Here is a 22916-nt window from a genome sequence, read left to right as displayed (position 1 = left end):
CCTAAGAATTTGGTTTGTTTTTGAAATTTGATTGTTTGGTTGTTTAGCTGGAGGATTGGGGAGGCGGGTTTCATGTTTTTATGTTTGAATACTATTCCTGTTGTTTTTTCTGAGTTAAGGGAGAAGCCCCATTTGTCAGCCCATTGTTGTATTTTATTAAGAGATTTTTGGAGTAGATTTGTGGCCATTTTCATGCTTTTAGTGCGGATCCAGATGGCTCCATCATCCGCGAATTTTGATGTGTTTACTTTAGGGGATAGACCCTCGAATAGATCGTTTATCATTATATTGAAGAGGGTGGGGCTGAGGATACTGCCCTGTGGAGTGCCATTTTCTAGGGGACATTGGTCCGATAGAGTTTGGTCTATACACACGGTTATTTTACGATTGTTTAGGAAGTCCTGGATGTAGTTTATTATCTGACCTTTGAGTCCTATTTTTTTAAGTTTTTGTATTAGCCCATCGTGCCATACCATGTCGAAAGCTTTAGAGAAGTCTAAGAAGATGCCTGTGGTATATTGTTTATTTAGTTGTCCTGTCTTAATATCTTGTTCTAGTCGGGCGAGGTTATCTAGGGTTGAGCGGCCAGGAGTGAAACCGCTTTGATCTGGGTTTATGGTGTTATTTTGGGTTAAGTAATGTTGTAATCTATTTTTAGCCATTGATTCCATTACTTTACATAAGTTTGAAGTTAGGGATATTGGTCTATATGAGTTAGCTTGATTAGCTGGTTTATTAGGTTTAGGGATTGGTATGACTAGGGCTGAATATACCATACTTACTTACTTACTTACTTTGGAGATTTAACGTGCGCTTTCCGACTGATGCGTATTTCGCACACGGGCCCGGCCAGGCCATTTATTGTGTTTCCGAAAGGGGCGAGGGTGGTCTGTGCAACCCAAGAGGGGGCTTTAGGGGTTGCTTATATAGAATTTGGGAATTTTGAGATTTGGAATAGATGCCGATGGGGTTGGGGAGGAGAACTAAGGGAGCTGGGTATTGAATATACCAACTTTTATGCCCCCCTTTATACCACTATTGTATGTTAATCCAATAAACTATGAACACATTGAATGACCATCACTTACTCACAGGCTTCTCCAGTTTATTAAACCAATCTCTCGAAAACAAAGGAATTAAGCCCCTACTCCCAACACGATCGCTAAGCACCCACAACTTGAAAATGTTTGTGTAAACAACATGACAATACCAATCGGCCCGTTATTATCAGTGCTCATTTCCTTGTTTACCGTGTTGCTCTTTAAACAACAGGAAGCAATCACAGTGGTCACCGTTTGTGACGTCACAGGAAACAGCTGATCACATGTTTTTTGCAAATGGTGAACGGAAAGGAATCGCCGATACAGTTGTTTCTTTGCCTCTTTCAATAAAGGTAGAAACTTGTTCACTATTAATTTATGAACTTTGCAAAACGTACGTAATAGCTATTGGCGCTTTCATCTGGGGATTATATATTATGGCTGTGAATTACATATATTGTTAGATATCTACATGTAAAGATTGTGGAGTTTATGAAAAACGATAAACTTTGAACATTCAACTGAAAACTTATTATTGGAAGTAGTAACATGCATAACATTTTTTTAATAATGACAACATTGGTGTACGAGTAGATCCCTATTTAAACAGAACAAGTTCTTCTTGATTCTTGATTCAACACAGGACACAGCGTACACTGGGCTCCGTCCCAGAAGATTGATTTGCCAAGACATTGACAATGATCATCACAATAACATCTTGCCCCAAACAAATGCATGTCATTCCTCTAGTATTTCCAACAGCAATACATCATCTGTTTACGTATGCATCCGACACTGGTTGGGGAGCCCATATAGATTACCTCAAAATCCAAGGCTTATAGAATGCATCAGAGAAAGATCTCCACATAAATTCTAGAAATGAAGACTTTCTTCTATGCTCTCATGACCTGGAGAGTTCAACTATCTCCCTCTTCATTCCTTGGCCATGTACAATACAACAGTAGTAGTTTACATCCAGAAGCAGGGAGGGACCAAGACCATCTCCTTGATGACAGAGATGTACAATTATTTGCCTTGGCAGACTCTATCATCTGCCAGATGCAAAACATATTCCCGGGAAACTGAACATCTTATCAGTGTTTCCTGCCAGTGGAAAATAGTGGCAACAGAATGGTCACTACATCCAGAGGTGGGACACCCCACTTTTGGATCTCTTTGCAACGTGCTTGAACAACCAACTCCGCATTTATGTCAGCCCAGAAGTAGACCTGGTGGCTCTCCAAGTGGATGCCCTATCTGTGGATTGGACAGACAGATTTATCGTTTATGAGTTCCCTCCTTGGTATCACCTAGGCAAGTGATCTGGAAGATAGAGCTGACAGACTGCTTCAAAATCTTAATAGCTTCAATATGTCCAAGCAGAACATGGTTTCCCAGACTGTTACCACTGCTTATGGGCGATCTTCTCCACATACCTCTTTGTCGAGATCTTCTACGCCAATCCAGGTTGGACATATTTCAAAACAATCTGCCCACACTCATCTAATCACCTTGAAGCAATCTCTTTAAATCTGCAGCTTCTTTAAATCTGTCTCTACAGCCATGGCTAAATCCCGGAGACCATCTTCATCCCTCCTACACAACAACCAATGAGCAAGTTCCTCACAAGTGGAGACGACAACAACGTCTTGGAGACAGAACTGTTGCTATTCCTATGGTAGCAGACTTTTTATTACATTTAAGCCAGGATAAGAAGCTCTGTCATGGAAAAATAGAAGGAAACAGATAGCCTCTATACTCTGTTTTACATCTTGATGGATTTACCTAACCGGAATTGAAGTCAGATTAGAAAGTACAATTCGACCGGAAGTGACATCACAAACTGGAAATGACGGTCTGAGAGATAATTTTAGAACATTTTTTTATGTTATTAACATGAATAACAACAAATATAATGGTAACGCGGGTGACGAAACCACATATTATTATGTTTTGTGTAGTTTTCAAGTCCTCTTGAAGTTATTCAATAGTCAGTTATAACTAGGATTTGGAAACGACTACTAATAGGCTGAATCACAAGAGATCTAGGATCTACAGTCAACTATGGATGTGGTTTACTTGAGGCAGGGTACCGGTCTCTGTGGTACTTTCTGGTAATGATGAAGTGGAGGTAGAGAATTCATAATTTTAGGAACAATAGTTATCACTGTTAATAATTATATGAACACTACCTCTCTTACATCAGAAGTACTCTCAAATTGGTACCAGGGTAGTTGTATCATGGTATAACATTTATACTAAGTTATCTTATAATAATTAGATCTTCATCAAGTGCTTTTATGAGTTATCATGGTGTAATATTTATACACCATTTCATATAATTATAGTTTAGCAAGTAATGATTATCATCAGGTAAAATGCATATATAAAATATCAGTAGTTCCAGTTATAGCTTTTTAGATGGTTGCTAGCCTAAAATACTTACTTACTTACTTTGGAGATTTAACGTGCGCTTTCCGACTGATGCGTATTTCGCACACGGGCTTTAGGGGTTGCTTATATAGAATTTGGGAATTTTGATATTTGGAATAGATGTCGATGGGGTTGGGGAGGAGAACTAAGGGAGCTGGGTATGGTGGATGATTGTTTGTTTATTTGATTTTGATTTGGTAGGTTATTATGGTTTTAGATGCGTTTTATTAGTTCCGTTTTGATTAAGAATACGCCTAAGGCCTTGAAGTTTTCTAGTTTATTTTGTGGGTTTAGTATTGCTTCTAGAGTGAGAGCCTTGTTTAAATTGAGGGTGGTTTGTAATGCGGTTCGATGTGTTAGGTAGTGTGTGCAGTGGATGAGTGCGTGTTCTGGGGTTTCTGGTTGTTTGCAGTGTGGGCAGTTACCTGTAGTGTGTTTTTTAAATTTCTTTAGGTGGTTAGTTAGGTTGGTGTGTCCTGTTTGGAGTTTAGTGATTACTCTGTCGATTTTTTTTGATGGATGGAGAATTTTTGGTTTGGTTAGTGGTTTGCTGAGCACTCTTTTGATTTGGCTATTTGAGTTTAGATATAGGTTATGCCATTTTTTTGTGATTTTTTGTTTGTTCACACTTTTAATTTCTGATTTTGAGATGGGTAAGTTTAAGCTTATTTCTGGGATTTTGAGGGATAGTTTAGCTGCTTTATCGGCGTTTTCATTACCGTATATTCCTACGTGGGCGGGTATCCACAAGAAGGTTATTTGTTTGCCTGCCTTAGTTAGGTCGTTGGAGCTTTTAAGTATTTGATTTATTAATTTAGGTCGGTTTTTGGTATTTTTGTTTTGTAGGGCTTGTAGTCCACTTAGGGAGTCAGTAAGTATTAGGATTTTTTGGTGGTTTTTGGATTCTTGATTGTGGAGGGCTGAGGCCATGCCCATTAGTTCTGCCGTGAATATTGATTGGTTATTTGGGAGTCGGAAGGATTGTGTGGTTTTAGTTGGTTGTGTGGTATGGACTCCGAAACCCGTGTGTTTGGAGGTCGGATCTGAGGATCCGTCCGTGTAAATGTGACACCAATTTGGCCATTTTTTGTGTATGTATGCTAGTGTGGTAGTTTTAGCTATGTTTGGGTCGGTTTGTTTATTTATTTGGCTAGCTAGTGTTGTGTCTATTTTGGGTATTTTAAGTTTAGGGGTGAAGATATTTGATTGTTTGCAGTTTTGTTTAAGATTTTTAATTTGGTGTTCATTTAGGTAGTTTGTTATTCTTTGGGATATTGGGGTAAGTAAGGGGTGTTTACGAGATAGAGCTTGGTTTTTAGGGCTGATGTTTTGGTTTATTAAGTTTTGGATGAGAGGGTTTGATTGGGACGCGGCCCAGAAATTTAAGCTTAGCTGTTCCCTGCGTAGACTTAGTGGCATTTCTCCTGTTAGGGCCTGAAGTGAGGTGTAGGAGGTGCCATGTTGGGTGCGTGTAATGAGTTTGAGAGCCTGATATTGTATTGAGTCAAGTTTTTTAGATAGAGAGTTGTTTAGGGTGTTGTATGTGGCGCAGTCGTAGTCTAGTTTTGATCTAATTAGTGATATGTAGAGAGAGAGGAGAGTATCTTTGGAGGCTCCCCAGTTAAAGCCAGTTAGGCATCTTAGGGTGTTTAGGTCTTTACTGCATTTAGTTGTTAGGTTTTGGATGTGAGCATCCCAGGTGAGATGTTCATCGAAAATAAGTCCTAAGAATTTGGTTTGTTTTTGAAATTTGATTGTTTGATTGTTTAGCTGGAGGATTGGGGAGGCGGGTTTCATGTTTTTTTGTTTGAATACTATTCCTGTTGTTTTTTCTGAGTTAAAGGGGCACTGATCTAACGCAATTCCCCGGGACTGGTTGTTGCCTTTGTTATTGTTTTTTCCCAGTGAGTACCCGGATGTATAGCAGAAATCTAGACTAGTTCGCGACCTCTGCTGCGCCATTCGTAAGCGCATTAGTCACTTTTATGGGTAGTAATAAGGCCGTATGGTCACATTGATCAACAAAATGAAATACAATTTTCGAGATAATAAGGAAATGTAGGTGTCTTTGTGGGTAGCATCGGTAATGGTGACGAAGTTTTGATAAGTCACTTGCTTGGTAATTTTGTGATTTTCGTTTACACTATTTTGACTTGCAACACAAAGTATATATTTCACATGAGCATATGCTTTTTTTATTGTGTGTATATTTTTTTTAATGTAAAATGTGTAACAAATATATCAAACGTCTAAATATTCAGTTATTTTACAAAGTGACTGAAAAACATTTCCATCTGTATTATTATGACAACGAATTCCAAACATTTTGATGTTTAATGTCATCACCAAGAGACTGAAAATGTTACGTTGAAAAGTACATTTCTAAGTTGTTTGGCTTTTAATCCTACATAATAATCTGTTGTGATGTTTGTAGGCCCTTTTGATCGTCTTGATCAATCTGGACAGATTGTTTAGCCAAAATGACGGATATATTTACACATTTCATAAATTGCCTGAGAGAATCACATTTTACAAATTGACGGTAATATATACACGCTTACAAAGGAAAAGACCTGTGACAACAACGTCTATCGCGCATTGAAGAATTTCCCAACCAAGACGTAGAGAAACAAGAACGAATCGGTTCAAATGAAGGAAAAAAATGCAGATATCATAATTACAACCTACCAAATTTATGCGGATAAGTTTTAGGCAGCTTCCTTGTTCGAGGAATGTATCCGTGAATATCCACACATAGGAACACTATCCCACTCGTCTGCAGCTGTACAAAGAAACTTATTCGATGTCACGTGTCTCAGTAACAATCAAATATTTTAAAAGATATATATCGTTTCGGGATATTATAACCCGTTTTCGTTTCTCAACTGATCGCTTGGATTGTTTCAGGTGTTTTACATAGGTGTCAAGTCTCAATGGTCGGCTGAGAAAGCCCACGTGACAAGTATTTTCATAACGTCCACGGTTCCTAAAAATTCCATTGAGTGATAGATAACAATGATCAATCAATCAACGTATTATGAGTTAACCCTTTGAACAAAGTATGTTGTTTATACATCGGCACTTCGCGCCATGATATGAGTGTATTCCCTTTGTTTTAGTAAACCTAGACATGTAAACACTCACTCTTGACATATCCACTGCGCAAGATAACAGTGATTAATCAATCAACGTATTTTCTGTTAATCCTTTGATGACTAAGAACGATCCGTTGATTTACAAAAATAAGTAAATCAACTGATCATTCATCTCTTGCTGGGCTGCCACATGCATATTACATAACACACATTTCACCTCACTTCAAACCTGGATTTAGATTGAATAATTACCCCAGACACAATAAATGCCAAATGGGAACCTTTGTCAGGTATCTAAGTGGTGCTACCACTAATTGTACCTATAATAAATTCATTAACTGAGCATCAAGTGAATGACGACAAATACACAAGTGTAGGGTTATTATACGAGAAAACGTGGATGACAACAAGGGAGTAGTAATCGTATTATCGACGCAAGCCGAAATTGCTTTCACTGCATAGATACTTATTTTAGTATTAAACTATAACCATCTGGGGTATTTCCAAATGACGACATCCGATGAGCTCCCTTGTTCTTTTTGTCTGTTTGTTTAGGCTGAAGAAATTAATTAACATGCGCCATTTGTCGAAATCTTTATAGATCACAGTTAACCAATCAGTGTTCAATCATGCGTAAAACAAATATTGCCTCCAGCCTCCAAGTTTATTTAGCTGTCCTTGCAGACGGTAGCCCAGTCTCTGGTCACGCTCAGTTGCGTTGCGTATCATCCGGGTACTCACGGGGGAAAAACAATAACAAAGGCAACAACCAGTCCGTTAGATCAGTGCCCCTTTAAGGGAGAAGCCCTATTTGTCAGCCCATTGTTGTATTTTATTAAGAGATTTTTGGAGTAAATTTTTGGCCATTTTCATGCTTTTAGCCTAAAATAAGGTAGACATACTATTAAATAAGACAAGAGTTACGTCTACATAGTTTAATTGATTTGAAGCTTTTAGATAAATGCTAGCCTAAGGTATCAAGATCCCATCTCCCAGACAAAGGATATTTATTTAAGTATATCTGTCATCACCTACCGGGGTATATTAGAATAACATTACTTCAATTAAGACTCATTAAGGATTAGCCCCCATACAAGCTCGTCTATAGTGCATTAAGAATTAGCCCCCATACAAGCTTGTCTATAGGGCATTAAGGATTAGCCCACACACAAGCTCATCTATGGTGACACCCTAATCTCTTTCAAAGCATCCAGTAAATATGTCAACAAGATTAGTGCCAGTCCAACAGGATTAACAGGATTTTGTATTCCCCTCTGTCCAGCCATCCATTTAGCATAGGACACAACCAATCGTGTATCAACCAATCACATTCCTTTCTATTGTTCAAACTTTCATTAAATACATACTGTAGCCAAGTTCTAGCAGAGAAGGGGTTTGACTCTCTTACCAAGCAGACCTCTCTCCCACAGCCCAGAGTGTGTACCAACTCTCTGTGGCACCCTCAGTTATTTCTAAGTATATTGTCAATTGTTAATTGTACTTGTAAATAAAATTGTGATTAGTCTCCTGTGACACTGGCTCTTTGCTGACTAATTCCCCAAGAAAACCAGCACGTCATTTGGAAGGTATTGTTCACCCAGAACAGTTCCATGATAATTGTTTGGAAAGAAGTGAGGATTTTCCCCCCTTTGCATGCAGAAGAGCTGTAAGCTAATTGTGCTACTGCGGTAACAACTAGTCGTGTACAGTTAGCAGTGAAGAGGATTCCTGTTGAAAATCTGCTCATTTAGTTATTGTGTGATTGCAGTCAAAATACAGAAATTTGGCAATGATGTAATAGAGGTAGCATTCTTAGAATTGTCAACAGTGATAACTATTGCACCTGTGATTGTGGGACCCATGAAGATCTGGGGTAGAAAAGGTTTTCAGCAGCCCATGCTTGCCATAAAAGGCCAATATGCTTGTCATAAGAGGCGACAAATGGGATTGGGTGGTCAGGCTAGCTGACTTGGTTGATGCATGTCATTGTACCCCAATTGTGGATTGTAAGTTCCAATCCGCATTTGTCCTGATATATTTTTTGTTTTGTGTTTTGTCAGCATCCTACTTTCACCAAACAGGTAAACATCTTAGTCCCTCATCGCTTTGGGCTTTCCTCCCACATCAAGCTGACATGCCGTGATATAACTGGAATGCTACTCAAAGCGACATTAAACCCAACTCACTAATTCCCTCATTAAAATAATGTTGTTCATTCCATTTCGTTGCAGCAGTTATCTCAAAATATTGGGCACCAAAGGATTTAAGTTTCCATGAGTGGATGATATTGAGTAACATACAAAAATTATTTCAGTCAAACTTATTATCAAATGAACCAATGGTATACTTATTTTAAGAATATATTATGTTCTTAATCTGAGTATATTGCAAGATCCAAATATTTGTATTTGCAATATTAAGTTTGATGACCTAACACAATCCATCTTAGATTCTCCTATTGACAAGATGAAGTTATTGATTCTGTTGGTGCCAATGGTAAGCTTATTGCAGGATTTTTGGTTTTTCGTTCCCTTTAATTTCTAAAATTCCATATATTACTCCATTGTTCCTTTATTTTACACTGCTGTTCCTTATTCTATACTATTGTTCCATGGATTACACTACTGTTCCTTATATTTACACTACGATTCCTTATATTACGCTATTTTTCCATATACTACGCTACTGTTCCTTATATTTACACAACGATTTCTTATATTACACTATTTTTCCATAAATCACACTACTGTTCCTTATATTTACACTACGATTCCTTATATTACGCTATTGTTCCATAAATTACACTACTGTTCCTTATATTTACACAACGATTCCTTATATTTCGCTATTGTTCCATAAATTACACTACTGTTCCTTATATTTACACTACGGTTCCTTATATTTCGCTATTGTTCCATAAATTACACTATTGTTCCTTATATTTACACTACGCTTCCTTATATTATGCTATTATTACATAAATTACACTACTGTTCCTTACATTTACTCTACGATTTCTTATATTACGCTATTGTTCCATAAATTACACTACTGTTCCTTATATTACGCTATTGATCCTTATATTGCACTACTGTTCCTTATATTAAATCTTGTATTTGGGGTGTTATTATACTGTAAAAAATATTTCAACAAAAGTCCTTTTCACTTTCAACTATCCATAATCAGTTGTGCAAGTAATAGTATCTTACTACCATGCTTAAGGTGGAAATACATCAACTCACTTCCTATATTATTATCCTGAGATCCAGCTGAAGAAGATTATTGTTTTTGTTTAGTCTAGTTACTCATGGCCTATGTAGTTGCTTGGGTATAAGAGTGTTTGGTATGAACATGGCCCTACCAAACCCAGCTCCATCGTCATCCTGCAAGAAGTGTGGTCACTTTATGATTGCTGCTGATCTTGACAAGTTTTGTTGGAAGAGCAGACCTTGGAAGCGCATGAAGTCAATTCAACTTGTCCTCAATGTTCTTTTTCACCGAGATGTTTGCCAAGGTAGAAGACTCAAGGAAAAAGGCCAAGAGTAAGGAAACTGCAAGGAAGACGATTGATGCTCTGTCCTCTCGTATTTGTACCCCGACGTCACCCAGCCAAGAGGCCACGAGGGACAGGAAGATCTCAGACGATACACCTGTGCTTTCCCTTTGGACCCAGTCGCCAACCCAATCAGACACCATGTCCACAATCTTTGAACATGCTGCAACATATTCTTATAATAAAAGCAAGTGATGAAGTCCAGGTTTGTCGACAGATGTATGGTCATTGCAGCAGAGATGGCGAACATAAATAAACAGTCACCCCTATAACCCACAAGAGTCCCCCAACCAAGAGGCCAGTTGGGGTACAAGAAATATTGGAGTCTGAAAAAAAGAGACTGCATAGAAGCCTGTGCATCTCCAGGCTTGGACATGGTACTACATGGTGGTCCCTCTAGGCCAGTTACCATGGGTACCTGTGAAGAAAGCTGTCATGTCTGCTTTAAAGAGTCCACTTCTCGACTGTCCTGGGCACCATAGGGTTGATTAGGTAGTCGGGTCGGTGATCCGTTAGGTAGGATGTAGAAAATAGGATCAGCATGAACAATCACTTAAGCTCAAATGATATCACAATACATGTCGCTATGTCTGTATGCAATACAATATATTGCGATACAAACATTCTGCCAATACTCTACCCTGGCTGGCATATAAAGAGTGGATGTTCATAATGTCTGATTACTGGGTTTTTAAAATCTCCAAGGAAGGATACAAGCTTCACTTCAACCAAAGACCAGACTTTGTCTCCAGATCTTGATTCCAAGTTATCATGTTCTTCGAGGTGATTCAGACATTATCAGACAATGGTATCTATCATGGATGTGTTTGATAGGGTTTGATAAGGATTGATAGGGATTGCCTTGGCACACTTGATCAGATGCAGGCTATGTGTTCATCATATTCTGGAGAATCTCAACATCTTGACTAACAGCCTATCATGCCAAAGGATAGTGTCTACGTAATAGCCTCTTCATCCAGAAGTATTATGTTGGATAACAGTGGTGGGGGACACACCTCAACACGTCTCAACAAGTTCCTGGTCAGTTCAGTCCTGGATCTCCAAATTATCCATGTAGATACAGTATCTATGGATTGGATGGGAATGTTTGCATATGCCTTACCATTGTTCTATCCTAGATAGAATTGTAACGATACAGATTGCTAGATAATCTTTCTAGTAATGGTATAGTCAGCTCAACCATGTTAGGGTGGAGACAAAATTGACGGAAGAGGGGATCGCTGTTAAAAACACCCCAATCCCTTAGAAACCCTATCGATCTTGCTATGTTTGTGGACGTGGGCTGAATCACAGAAGTCAAGAATTGATCGCCAACACCAGGACCAGTGGTAGGACGACTGATGATATTCACCAAAAATTGGAAGAACATCATGTCCAACCACATATGACCATTTGGGATATCCATCGGACCCTGGCTGCTCACCTGAATTACAGCCATGATCATCAGATTTGCTCCTGTCTGTCTATTGTGTCTACATAGATACATAGACAATTTTCTGTCAGCCGATCAGGACAGGAATCTTTTTCTTAGCTTCAGATTGTAAGTAGACCTTTTGCTCATTATTAGCTACTGAGTGTAGGATAGACCAAGGACCAATGACTGAATCAAGCCTGTAGTCACAAACATTGATATCAGAATGGTGGGAAGTGATGGCATAAACAGAAGTGACATCATATGGAACAGGAAATGATGTCATAGTGAAAAGACAAATACCGGAAGTGATGCCATAGACTTTAAGAACAGGAGTGACATCATAGGGAAATGGAAATGATATCATCAAAATAGATAGTGATGACACTATTATTGGAAGTGACGTCAGAACCGGGAATGACGTACAGTCTGATTGATGGCTTCAGAACATCTGATGATGTCACAAGTATGAATATCAGCAAATATTACTGTAAATATATGGATGTTATCGTATATTTGTCTGATTCATGATTTTTATCTGGTTTTCAAGTCCTTAATGCTAGGTATTTCCTTTAAGAATTTGAAACAATTGTTAGAAGATGGAATCACAAGGGATCCACAATGTACTGTCAACTATACAGGGAATTTACTAAAGGCAGAACCCGCCAATCCCTCTGGTATATTCTGGCAATGATGTAATTAATATATGATAGAGGAATTGTATTTGCTAAAATTATGAAACTAATAGTTATCATTTTAAATGAACCTAAGAATACAACCTCTCTTACGTTAAAAGTATTACCTTCCACGTCCCCAATGATCTACATTTAGTTGGGTAATGTTTGGAAAAAAGTGAGGATTTTCCCGCCATTGCACACAGAAGAGCTGTCAGGTGCTTGGTGCCATAACAGATACAATTCATGTATTGTTGACAGTGAAGAGGACTTCTGTTGAAAATCTAAACATTTAATCACAGTGTGATTATAGTCAAAATGATGTAATATGGGTAGTATTCTTAGAATTATTAACAATGATAACTATTGTTTTGATATTGTGATGACAGCTAAAATACGGGATTTATGGCAATGATGTAACAGAGGTAATGCTCTTTGAAGTATTAATAAAGATAACTTGTTGAATATCCATATATTTATTGAGGATGCAATTGTATAAAACATGTAACATATCTTCTTTTGTTCAGTCATCTCTTATTAATGTAATAAAGGTATGTGTCACAGATTATGCAATGCAGAGAAATGTGTGTTGGTGCAGAAACTTAAGGATCAAGGAAGTCAACCACTATACATCTTTAAATAGCAAATAAATCTGTTCAAAAACTTATTTTTAACGAACCATTGTTTATGATGAATCCACATTATCAAACCAACCTATTATATCAAATAAAGCATCAGACAAGTGTCAGAGTAGAAAAAAACAGTTTCTCAGTTTCTCAGATATCAGTGCTGTAGTTAATGATGATTGACACTGAATTTGTATCCCATAGTAAAGTCTTAACATTTCAGATCTGTAGACTGTGTTACATTTAAAGCTATTATCAGGTACACAAACATAAACTCATCTTAGCTGACAATGCCCTTGAACAAGTTTGATAGAATCAGTCAATACTGTGAACATGATATTTATTGACCTGATAAATTAATCTTTCTCTTCATTAATTTAGTTACATGATCATTGTACAGATTCTAATATTTCAGTACAACTTACATTTTGTTGTAATCTCAAGAATGAAAATGACTCAGTTACATTGTGTATGTTGTGTTTTAAAATGATGATCATTGCAATCACTTTATGATATTTGTCAACTCTTGGTATATTATGAAAATGGATATTAAGCTTCCTTAGTTTGGGAAAGCCATGTAGAGTTGCATTTCTCCGTCGAGTGAGCCATTTCCTGAATGCAAACAAGTGCTCATGTGCATTTGAAATCATCTTCAGACCCGATGCTGTTCTTGTTTGGAAGCTTCAAGTATTGATTATTTCTGATGTTTTACAAGAAATACACTCATAATTTGAGCTTTCTACATAAAGAGAATATTTCAAATAAGGATAAGAAACAACATTGAAGTCACAGATCCGTGAAGATATAGGTCTTTAGCAACCCATGCTTGCCTTAATAGGCGACTATGCTTGTCGTAAGAGATGACTAATTGGATCGGGTGGTCAGGCTCGCTGACTTGGTTGATGCATGTCATCGTATTCCTATTCTGTAGAGCGTTGCTCATGTCAATCACAGAATTGTCTGGTCCAGACTTGATTATTTTCATACTGCCATCATATAGCTGGAATATTGCTGAGTGATGCGTTACAACAACAAACAAACAAACAATTCTAATGTTATACAAGATTTCAAAATTTTGCACATGCCTTTCTTAGTCTGTTTGTGTGTGAGAATTGCAGGCAATCTTGCCATCGTCACAATCACCTCAGGCCCTGTCTGTTCATACATTATACAGAAAAGGGCGCATAGCCGAAAGAGATTTTAAGAACAATGAAGTTGTGTTGATGGGGGTGGCTGTAATAACAAGGAGCCCAGGGTATACTCTGGGAGCTCACATAATCTACCCCAGGTTATAACTATAATCTAGGAGCTCCCAGAATCTACTTCAGCCCTGTTTGATTTAAACATTTTTATTTCATGAATGTACATAAAGTTTTCTTTTGGGGAATGCATGGGAATAACTCAGTCTTAATCTCTTCTGGTCCATTGCTGTAACAACATTGTCATCTGATTAAGTTTACATATATAAATGCCTACTCAGTACACAGTTAGTTTCAAAACATTCATATCCTGTTATTTAAATAGAGAAGACAAAGGTTGGAGCACCAGTTTTTTGCAAACAGTATAAATCATAATTAAAGAAATCTCACATGTGAGATGAGAATGTAGTGATAAATGTCCAATGACATTGAAATAATTCATGGAATATCAATCATTGGATATTGGTTTTCAGAATAAAATTGCTCTCATATTTTATATTTGTTTTCTGTATTTGGTAATGATAATAATATAGAAACTCGATCTAAGACAATGACAATTGCTTCGTGAAGTTTATTACACACATTTGACTATATTTAGAACAATAAGAATGTAAATGGACAAATAATTAGATGGTTTTAATGATGTGATGTCTTCTATAGTCAGAATATGTTCTTTATACTGTGATACATGCCTCCCCAAACAAAGGTACTTACAGACACAAGTGCATACTAATAATTGGTTTCAAAATGATTTTATATGCATTCAAAAGTAGTTAGGTCTATTCACAAAGCATGTTAAAGCTTATTCAATAACATAAGTGTAAGACATTTCCTCACACAATTCTCAACACCAACTTTCGAACTTACAAATTGATGATGACTACAATGAGTTAAAGTCAATGTGATTTGTAAGATATTTTTTATTAGTGTACGTTATTACTTGGACGTGTATTAGTTATGATGTGGACTTTATTATATATATAAACTCTATACGCATACTCAGTATTCATCTGCAGAAGGGGCAAGAAGTATATAAAAAGAATATAAGAAGTTGTTACCTATAAAATGTCACATGTTCATGTTCTTCCAACTTCTAAATACATATCCATACCCAGTCAGTAATAAGCTAATATGTGTAGTGACATGCATGAATAATGTCATGGTGATTCCCTCTTATAAAATATACGAACAATAATACAAATGATAACCACCAATCCGGTAGCTAATCAAGAGGAATTTTGGGTTTGTTGTCATTGAGTTTAGTTCACCTGGTTACCATTTCATGATTGCTGCATCTCTGGATTTGGGTAATGTTCAAGTTTTCCCATTTCCTCTTTAAGAAACGTCTGTCTTAAGTTGTTTGGCTAGTCACCAACAAGTTCAGATAACCCACTGGAAGTACCTTATCATAATTTAAAAAAGAATTTCCATGAAGTTCCACACTGTAACCTTTTGAACCTCTTATGTATTCAAGTAAGCAATTATGCCATTTTCAATATTGATAGTTTTCACATGATTTGGCTTTGGGTTTCATGACGACAGGGATTGTTGATTGTGGAACAGATGTCAAATGTAAGAATAAGAAGAATATCTTCTTCAAACTAGTGTAGTGTTAGTATATATTTCTTATATGTATGTTGGATTTGCATAAGTCTACATGTAGGAAGATATTCCTGTCCTAACTTACCTTCTCATATTTAAAGAGAGCTTGTATACAAGTCATCTGCTGATGACTCCTACAAGAAATGGGTGCTTTTCTTATGAATAATATTTTCATGTATGTATATTAAATGCTGTATCTTTTGTGTGAAATGTTATGTTTTGTAGGAACTAGAAAGACGTGGAAGCAGAGGCAGCATTTTTGGGACACTTGGACTTGGCTCAGACACACCATTCATCAGTCAACGGGAAAGAAGACCCAGCTTTCAGGCATTTGGTGAAAGTGTGGTAAGTTGAAGACAATGATTTGGATGTATATGTTATCCACGAATAGTCAAAGCAAACGTATATGATACAATTCATCAATAGGATGAGCAGTGATAACTATTCACTTACAAGACTTTGAATAAGTCTGTCACAGATGGACTTAAACTCAGGATCACAGGATTTCATTTTCATAATTAGCCAGTGAGAATATTGTTGGGATTGTTGTGTACTACTACTGTTGGACACAAAATTGGCACCCTCCCACCAACACCTTTTATTTCTTTAATTATTATTTCATGTCCAAATTCTGTTTTCTTTGTCTTATGCGAGCTTCAGTTCAGGGTTGCTGCCAGGCTGTGTAAGCATCCCTCATATATTAAACCGTTTAATTATTAGTGTTATCCTTGTCATAAGAGGCTGACTTGGCTGATGCATATCATCGTATCCCAATCTCATAGATATATGCATATGATGTCAATCACTGGACTGTCTGGTCCAGACTTGATTAATACCGATCACCATCACATTGCTGTAATATTGCTGAGTAGGGTGTTAAATAATATAAAAGCAAAACTGGTGTAGCTATGTGTCATAGATTGTATTTGTTTGTAATAAATAACCATGCTGGTTGGAATTTAAACAATATTTCCCAAATGAATCACTGACTAAATGATAAGGACGACCTTCGTGGTATAATGGTAGAGCATCTGCCCAGAGAGTGAAAGGTCTGGGGGTTCATTTCTGGGTGTGTCGTACCAGAAAGATGTTAAAAGTGGGATATTCATGTTCAACTGTTGCATGGTATCTCAGAATTCATAAAATTTAAGTGGGTAAATCAGAATTTGCTGATAAATATTTTCTAAACAAGGACCCACTGAAGTTGACATATGTATTCCCACTTGATTCATCAGGTTTGCATTGCTTGAAGCAACAGCAGGCTCTGCTCCCACATTAAATCATAATTTATTTTTTATACCAACAAGCCTGTAGTGGAGCAGAAAACTAAAAACAAATTTTCGTGTAAAAAATCTGTAAAGTAAGTAAAAAATGAAGTGTGGCCAGAATATATATCACCATCATCACCATGCCTTAAAAAAATATCACGTTTTGACTAGAAGCAAAGGGGCTGAATATAACATTTTAAGGCAACTATTTCGGTTGACGACATGGGTACAATGTGTGAAGCCCATTTCTGGTGTCCCCCGCCGTGATATTGCTGGAATATTGCTAAAAAGCGGCGTAAAACCAAACTCACTCACTCATTTCGGTTGAGTTGGTGTTGTGCAGTGCCTGGGGTTGTAGCTCAACTGGTTATCAATTAACTGCCAAAACAACTTTTAAAAATCTTGTTCTTATTACTTCATCTTGAACATGATTAAACTATCCAGTCAGCCCTATTTAACCCTTAATTAGGCAGTCCAAATTGATTGCACATCCTGCAGGTAATCGCTACCTGTAGATTATCTGGGTTTATAGGTGATCCAGGAATTATGTGAAGCTGGGTGTAACCTGCACATCATACTGTTACGTGTTTGAAAAGAGAGCTAGCTTTATTGAAAATGTCAATTTCATTTAAATTAGATTCTTTACTTTAATTCATTGCACCTCTCTGTCAAGATCTGACAAAACCATCTAGTGTCATGAGAAGTTTCATATCAACCAATTGTCATTGTGGTATCTAAATGCTCAGTGAAAGCGAATGAAACATCTTATTTATCTATCCAAAATGACCACAGAAAGTTCGAAATGGAGAATAACACACTGTTGATGCCAGATTATTGAAATCATTGGGAGTTACATATGTAATGTGTGTATTTTGTATCTAGAAACATTCTATGTGTTTTGTCTTATTATTACATGAAGCCTATGATCAACATATCTTCTGAAATCACTGGGTTAATGAAGAAAATGTACTTATAAATGTTCCAAATAGAGCTATTATTCACATATATCTGACCTAATTAATACACATGGCTATTCATGTCCATTACACAACCATTTATTTGTGTAGTAAGTTTGGCAGTTTGTATAAGATCTTTTAATGTCTGTTGTAAATTCTTTACAGGTGCATGAGATGTGCATTTTATCTTGACAAAATCTTTATCTCAATTACTCCTTACTGTTGTTGATACAAAATATATTTAATAGTTGCATGTATTACAGAGCCCAATGGCCCGTATATATTCTAAAGATGTTCTTGAATATCTTCCAGATGCAGCTCTTTTCCGGAAAGTGAATATATTTTTTGGTGGGGAAACAAAAACAGTGAACCAGCCTTAAAGACAAGCATACAAGCTCCAGAAGAATCTTTGCAGGTCAACTGGGCAAAGAACAATCAAGCTATTGTCAGATCATATTCTATGTAATTCATGTTATGTTCTTCCACTCACGACTGCTGCTCTTGAGGCAAGGACACAAAAGTATTGACTTTATGGAAGATGTTTGTCATTCAATCAAACAATAGATGAATAGAGAATGTGTGAAGATTTTGAAACAAAGGACAGATATTTCTAATAGTCTACTAATTCCTATTCTTTCAATCATTGTAATTAAAGGGAAACAACACTCCAACTCTCAGTCGTCTAGCCGGCACCGTTTTAATTAGCCTGCATAATCACCAAATGCCAATAAGTGTCGGCGACCTAACAAACTGGTTTTCCAACCACCTCGTTCACAGTGAGGTGCATTCCCTTGTATCTTCACATATGATTGGATGATTCTTAACATAATGTTTCACCTTCCAAAATCCGTCAGCATGTGTATTTTATGTTTACATACAATTATGTAGTTTAGTATACAGGTACGTATTACTTTTGAAGTTATGTACATATACTGCAATGACCCTTATTATTAAATTGCATATAATACAACAAGTACTACTCCCTTCTTGTCATCCAGGTTTCATGATATAACAGTACACCTGTGTATTTGTCGTTGTTCACTTGATGCTCAGTTAATGACTTTATTGCATATAATTAGTGGTAGAACCACTCAGATTACCTGACAAAGATTATGCAAAATAACTCAGTAATGTTCACCACTGCCTCTGAGGGTATCAAGGATATATAGCAGTCAGTGGTTGACATTTGGCATTTCTTGTGTCTGGGGTAATTATTCAATCTAAGATTGAGTTATAAATTCAGATCTGATGTGGTGAAAATGTTACATGTTATGAAATATATACCTGGCAAGAGAGGAATGGTCAGTTGAGTTATTAAAAAAACATTGAATACACAATGCCATTTAGAAAATGTTATATTTGGTATAACACTTTCTTAGTAAAGTACAGATTCTCATACTTTTTGGGTTGAGTCCAATCTGGGATTCGAACCCACACTTGCCAGAGTGAGGCACCTAATTGCCAGCACACATAGTCAGTGATTTAACCCACTCAGCCACAAAATGAAAGTTGTAGAGTCCTGTACGAGAATCTGTACACTGACTGATCAAACTATTCCATACCTAAAACAAATGCGGCAATTGATATCAGTTATTCCAAAGTGCTACGCTTGTGGTTATTATTTTAAATATAATATAGTAAAATGCAACTAAAATAACTCGATCTAAGAATATATTATTTCTGATAAAATAATATTTTCAGATACAATTCACCTGATCATTGCATCAAACTGTTTTTAAGTCATATTTATAGGCTATTTTTAAACCAAATCACCAGCTGATTGGCATAGAAAATGTGAGTAAAGCCGATTGTTTTAATTGTGGCTTAGTTTACAAGAAAATACATATGGTAATCTTATTCCTGCATATAAAACATTGCCTAGCAGAACAGAAATTACAATTTGAATGGTAAATCATTGTATCTAGTCATAATTTGTGAAATTTTACATTTTTATGCTGACCAAGTTTGTTATCATCTGTTCGTTTGCCTTAATTCTCTGGAGGGATACTCTGTAGTTTTTTTTGTACATAATAGGATATTCAGTGATGGCTTTACTCTTTCAAGTCATGTATGCATTAATGAAGAACAAAAACACATGTCAGTATGGCTACAGCTCTTTATTGTATATCTTTGTTATGATATATGGCTTCTCATTCTTCCATCTTTTGATAAGTGTTGCTTTGCGCAGTGAGAACAGCACCAAACACAAGTCAAACCAGTCAAAATCATAGTCCATAATAAGCAAATTTTGAATCTGCGAAGAAAGAAATTATCCATATTTCAATAGTTCAAACTTGGAGTGTTGCTTCCTTTTAAATTTACTGGTAAGATGGGCTATGTTTATTCAAGTACACATTTATCCAGTTAAAGCAAAGTATCAAAGGTAAATTACTACCGGTATGCTGATTCCTTGAGAAAATCCCTGAAATAAGAAAGACAGTGGCATTAACATAACATACAGGAAATAAAAAGTTGTATTTGATCATGTCATGGAATGTTTAGTTGCTGACTCCAGACTTCAACTGATCTGATATGGAGCATGCCTGTGCATTGGAAGTGAGTGTCTCATGCTAAAATAGGTATCAGTCGTAAGTCATGTCTTTTGTTAACTATCTTTAAGGTTCCACACATTCAGTTTCTGGACACCATTTCTGTAAATGTGTTTAGTCTAACAAACATTTTACCTTTAAGTTTAGTTAAATTTGAAGAGGTCAAAGTTGAAATTTAGTAATCATTCTATCTTTATGTACTGGAGAAACCATGCTTGTTAGTTACATGACATAGAAGTTGAGACGTTTTTACATATGTTTAAAGGGGCACTCATCTAAAGCAATTCTCCGGGACTGGTTGTTGGTTTTGTTATTGTTTTTTCCCGTGAGTACCCAGATGATAAAGCAGAAACCTAGACTAGTTCGCGACCTGTGCTGCGCAATTCGTAAGCACATTTGTCATTTTTATTGATAGTTTTAGGGCGTATGTTCACATTGATCAACAAAATCAAATACAGCTTGGGAAATAATAAGGAAATGTAGGTATCTTTGTGGGTAGCATCGGTAATGGTAACGAAGTTTTGATATGTCACTTGCTTGGTAATTGTGCGGTTTTCGTTTACACTATTTTGACTTGCAACACAAATTAGCAAAAAAGTAAATATTTCTCCTGAGCATGCTTATTTTATCGTGTTTATATTTTTACAGTCAAAATGTGCAAACTTTTCACTTAGGAAATTTATTAAACGCCTGAATATTCAGTTATTTTACAAATTGACTGAAAAATATGTCCATCTGTATTATTATGACAACGAATTCCAAACATCATTACCAAGAGACTGAAAATGTTACGATGAAAAGTACATATCTATATTGTTTGGCTTCTAATCCTACATGATAATCTATTGTTATGTTTTAGGCCCTTTTGATCGTCTTAATCAATTTTAGTCAATCTGTCAAAGAAATGGGCAGATTTTTCAGTCAAAATGACTGAAATATTTACACATTTTATAAATTGCCTGAGAGAATCACATTTTACAAATTGACTGTAATATATACACACTTACAAAGGAAAAGACTTGTGAAAACACCGTCTATCGCGGATCGAAGAATTTCCCAAACAAGACGTAGAGGAACAAGAATGAATCTGTCCTATGCTACAGCAAATGAAGGAAAACAAAATGGAGTTATCATAATTACAACCTACCGAATTTATGTGTATAATTTTAGGCAACTTCCTTTTTCGAGGAATGTATCCGTGAATATCCACACAAAGGAATAATATCCCACACGTCTGCAGCTGTACAAAGAAACTTATTCCATGTCACGTGTCTCTGTGACAATCAAATATTTTGAAATATATACATTATATTATACGGTATATTATAACCTGTGTTCTTTTCTCAACTGATCACTTGGATTGTTTCAAGTGTTTCACATAGGTGTCAAGTTTCAAAGGTTAGCTGTGAAAATCCATGTGACAACTATTTTTATAACGTCCTCGGTTCCTAAAGAAATCTGTTGAGTTAGATAACAATGAGCACTCAATCAACGTATTATCGGTTAACTCCTTGAACAAAGTATGTTGTTTTTACAACGGCACTTCACGCCATGATATGAGTGTATTCCCTTTGTTTAAGTAAACCTAGACATGTAAACACTCACTTTTGACATATCCACTGTGCAAGATAACAGTAACAAATATTGCCTCCAAGTTTAGCTGTCCTTGCAGTCGGTAGCCCAGTTTCTTGTCATGCTCAGTTGCGTTGCGTATCATCCGGGTACTCGCGTAAAAAAACAATAACAAAGGCAACAACCAGTCCCGGGGAATTGCTTTAGATCAGTGCCCCTTTAACTCTGCTGTAGTTCAAGTGAGCTCATGGCATGGTGTCCACGCCATCCCACTGCACCTGTCCTCAGGTAACCATGAAAAGTATGTTTAGTATTTTGAGTTTTGGTCCTGCTCAGACATTCAAACCAACACATAAAGCAAGTATTACTGCATTATAAACATCCCATATGTAGCCGTAGAGTTTATGAAGCTGAGAATGGGTGTATCTGTTATAAATCTGCAGCAAACGTTTTTTCTGATCTGAGTTTAAATATATTCTCCTTGGCAGCCATATTGTAAATGACAATTTGACCCATCATTGCCCCCCATTCATTCACTTATGAGTGTCAATATATTATTTGTTTATTGTGTACGGAGGCAGGGTTTGATTTTAGCACTTTGTTTTACACTTTTATGACTTTTGCCCTTTTTGAGCATGCTATTTTAACTCTAAAACCACAGTATTCAGTAAGTGGGAACTTGGGGTAGTGGTGTCAGTTATATTTCTCATAGAATTATGAAGACATTGAAACAAGACCACCATATTGAAAATGTACTTTATTCTCACAACGCCAAAACTGAATGATGTTCAATATATAATATATGTTAAATATTTTGCATTATGTTATTTAAAACTCATGAATGACCTTCATGATCTTCATGGTAAATATACAACAATATTCAGGTGAGCAGCGGAGTGCTAATTGTATATACCGTA

The 22916-nt window shown here is 36.5% G+C and overlaps 1 protein-coding gene across 1 annotated transcript in view; it reads left to right on the top strand.

Moving 5' to 3' along the window:
- LOC139478718 (SCY1-like protein 2) overlaps nt 1-18529 on the top strand; it is a 517883-nt gene extending 499354 nt beyond the window's left edge. Inside the window, exons 19-20 of the mRNA XM_071261308.1 lie at nt 15880-15999; nt 18191-18529. Coding sequence (XP_071117409.1) covers nt 15880-15999; nt 18191-18214 — 144 coding nt within the window. The 3' untranslated portion in view covers nt 18215-18529. The remainder of the gene's footprint in view (nt 1-15879; nt 16000-18190) is intronic.
- Nucleotides 18530-22916: the final 4387 nt, after the last annotated feature.

Source organism: Haliotis cracherodii, unplaced genomic scaffold (genome assembly GCF_022045235.1).
Source record: "Haliotis cracherodii isolate W230 unplaced genomic scaffold, xgHalCrac1.p SCAF_4, whole genome shotgun sequence".
Taxonomy (NCBI): Eukaryota; Metazoa; Mollusca; class Gastropoda; order Lepetellida; family Haliotidae; genus Haliotis; species Haliotis cracherodii.
This window is presented reverse-complemented; position numbering and strand designations above follow the sequence as displayed.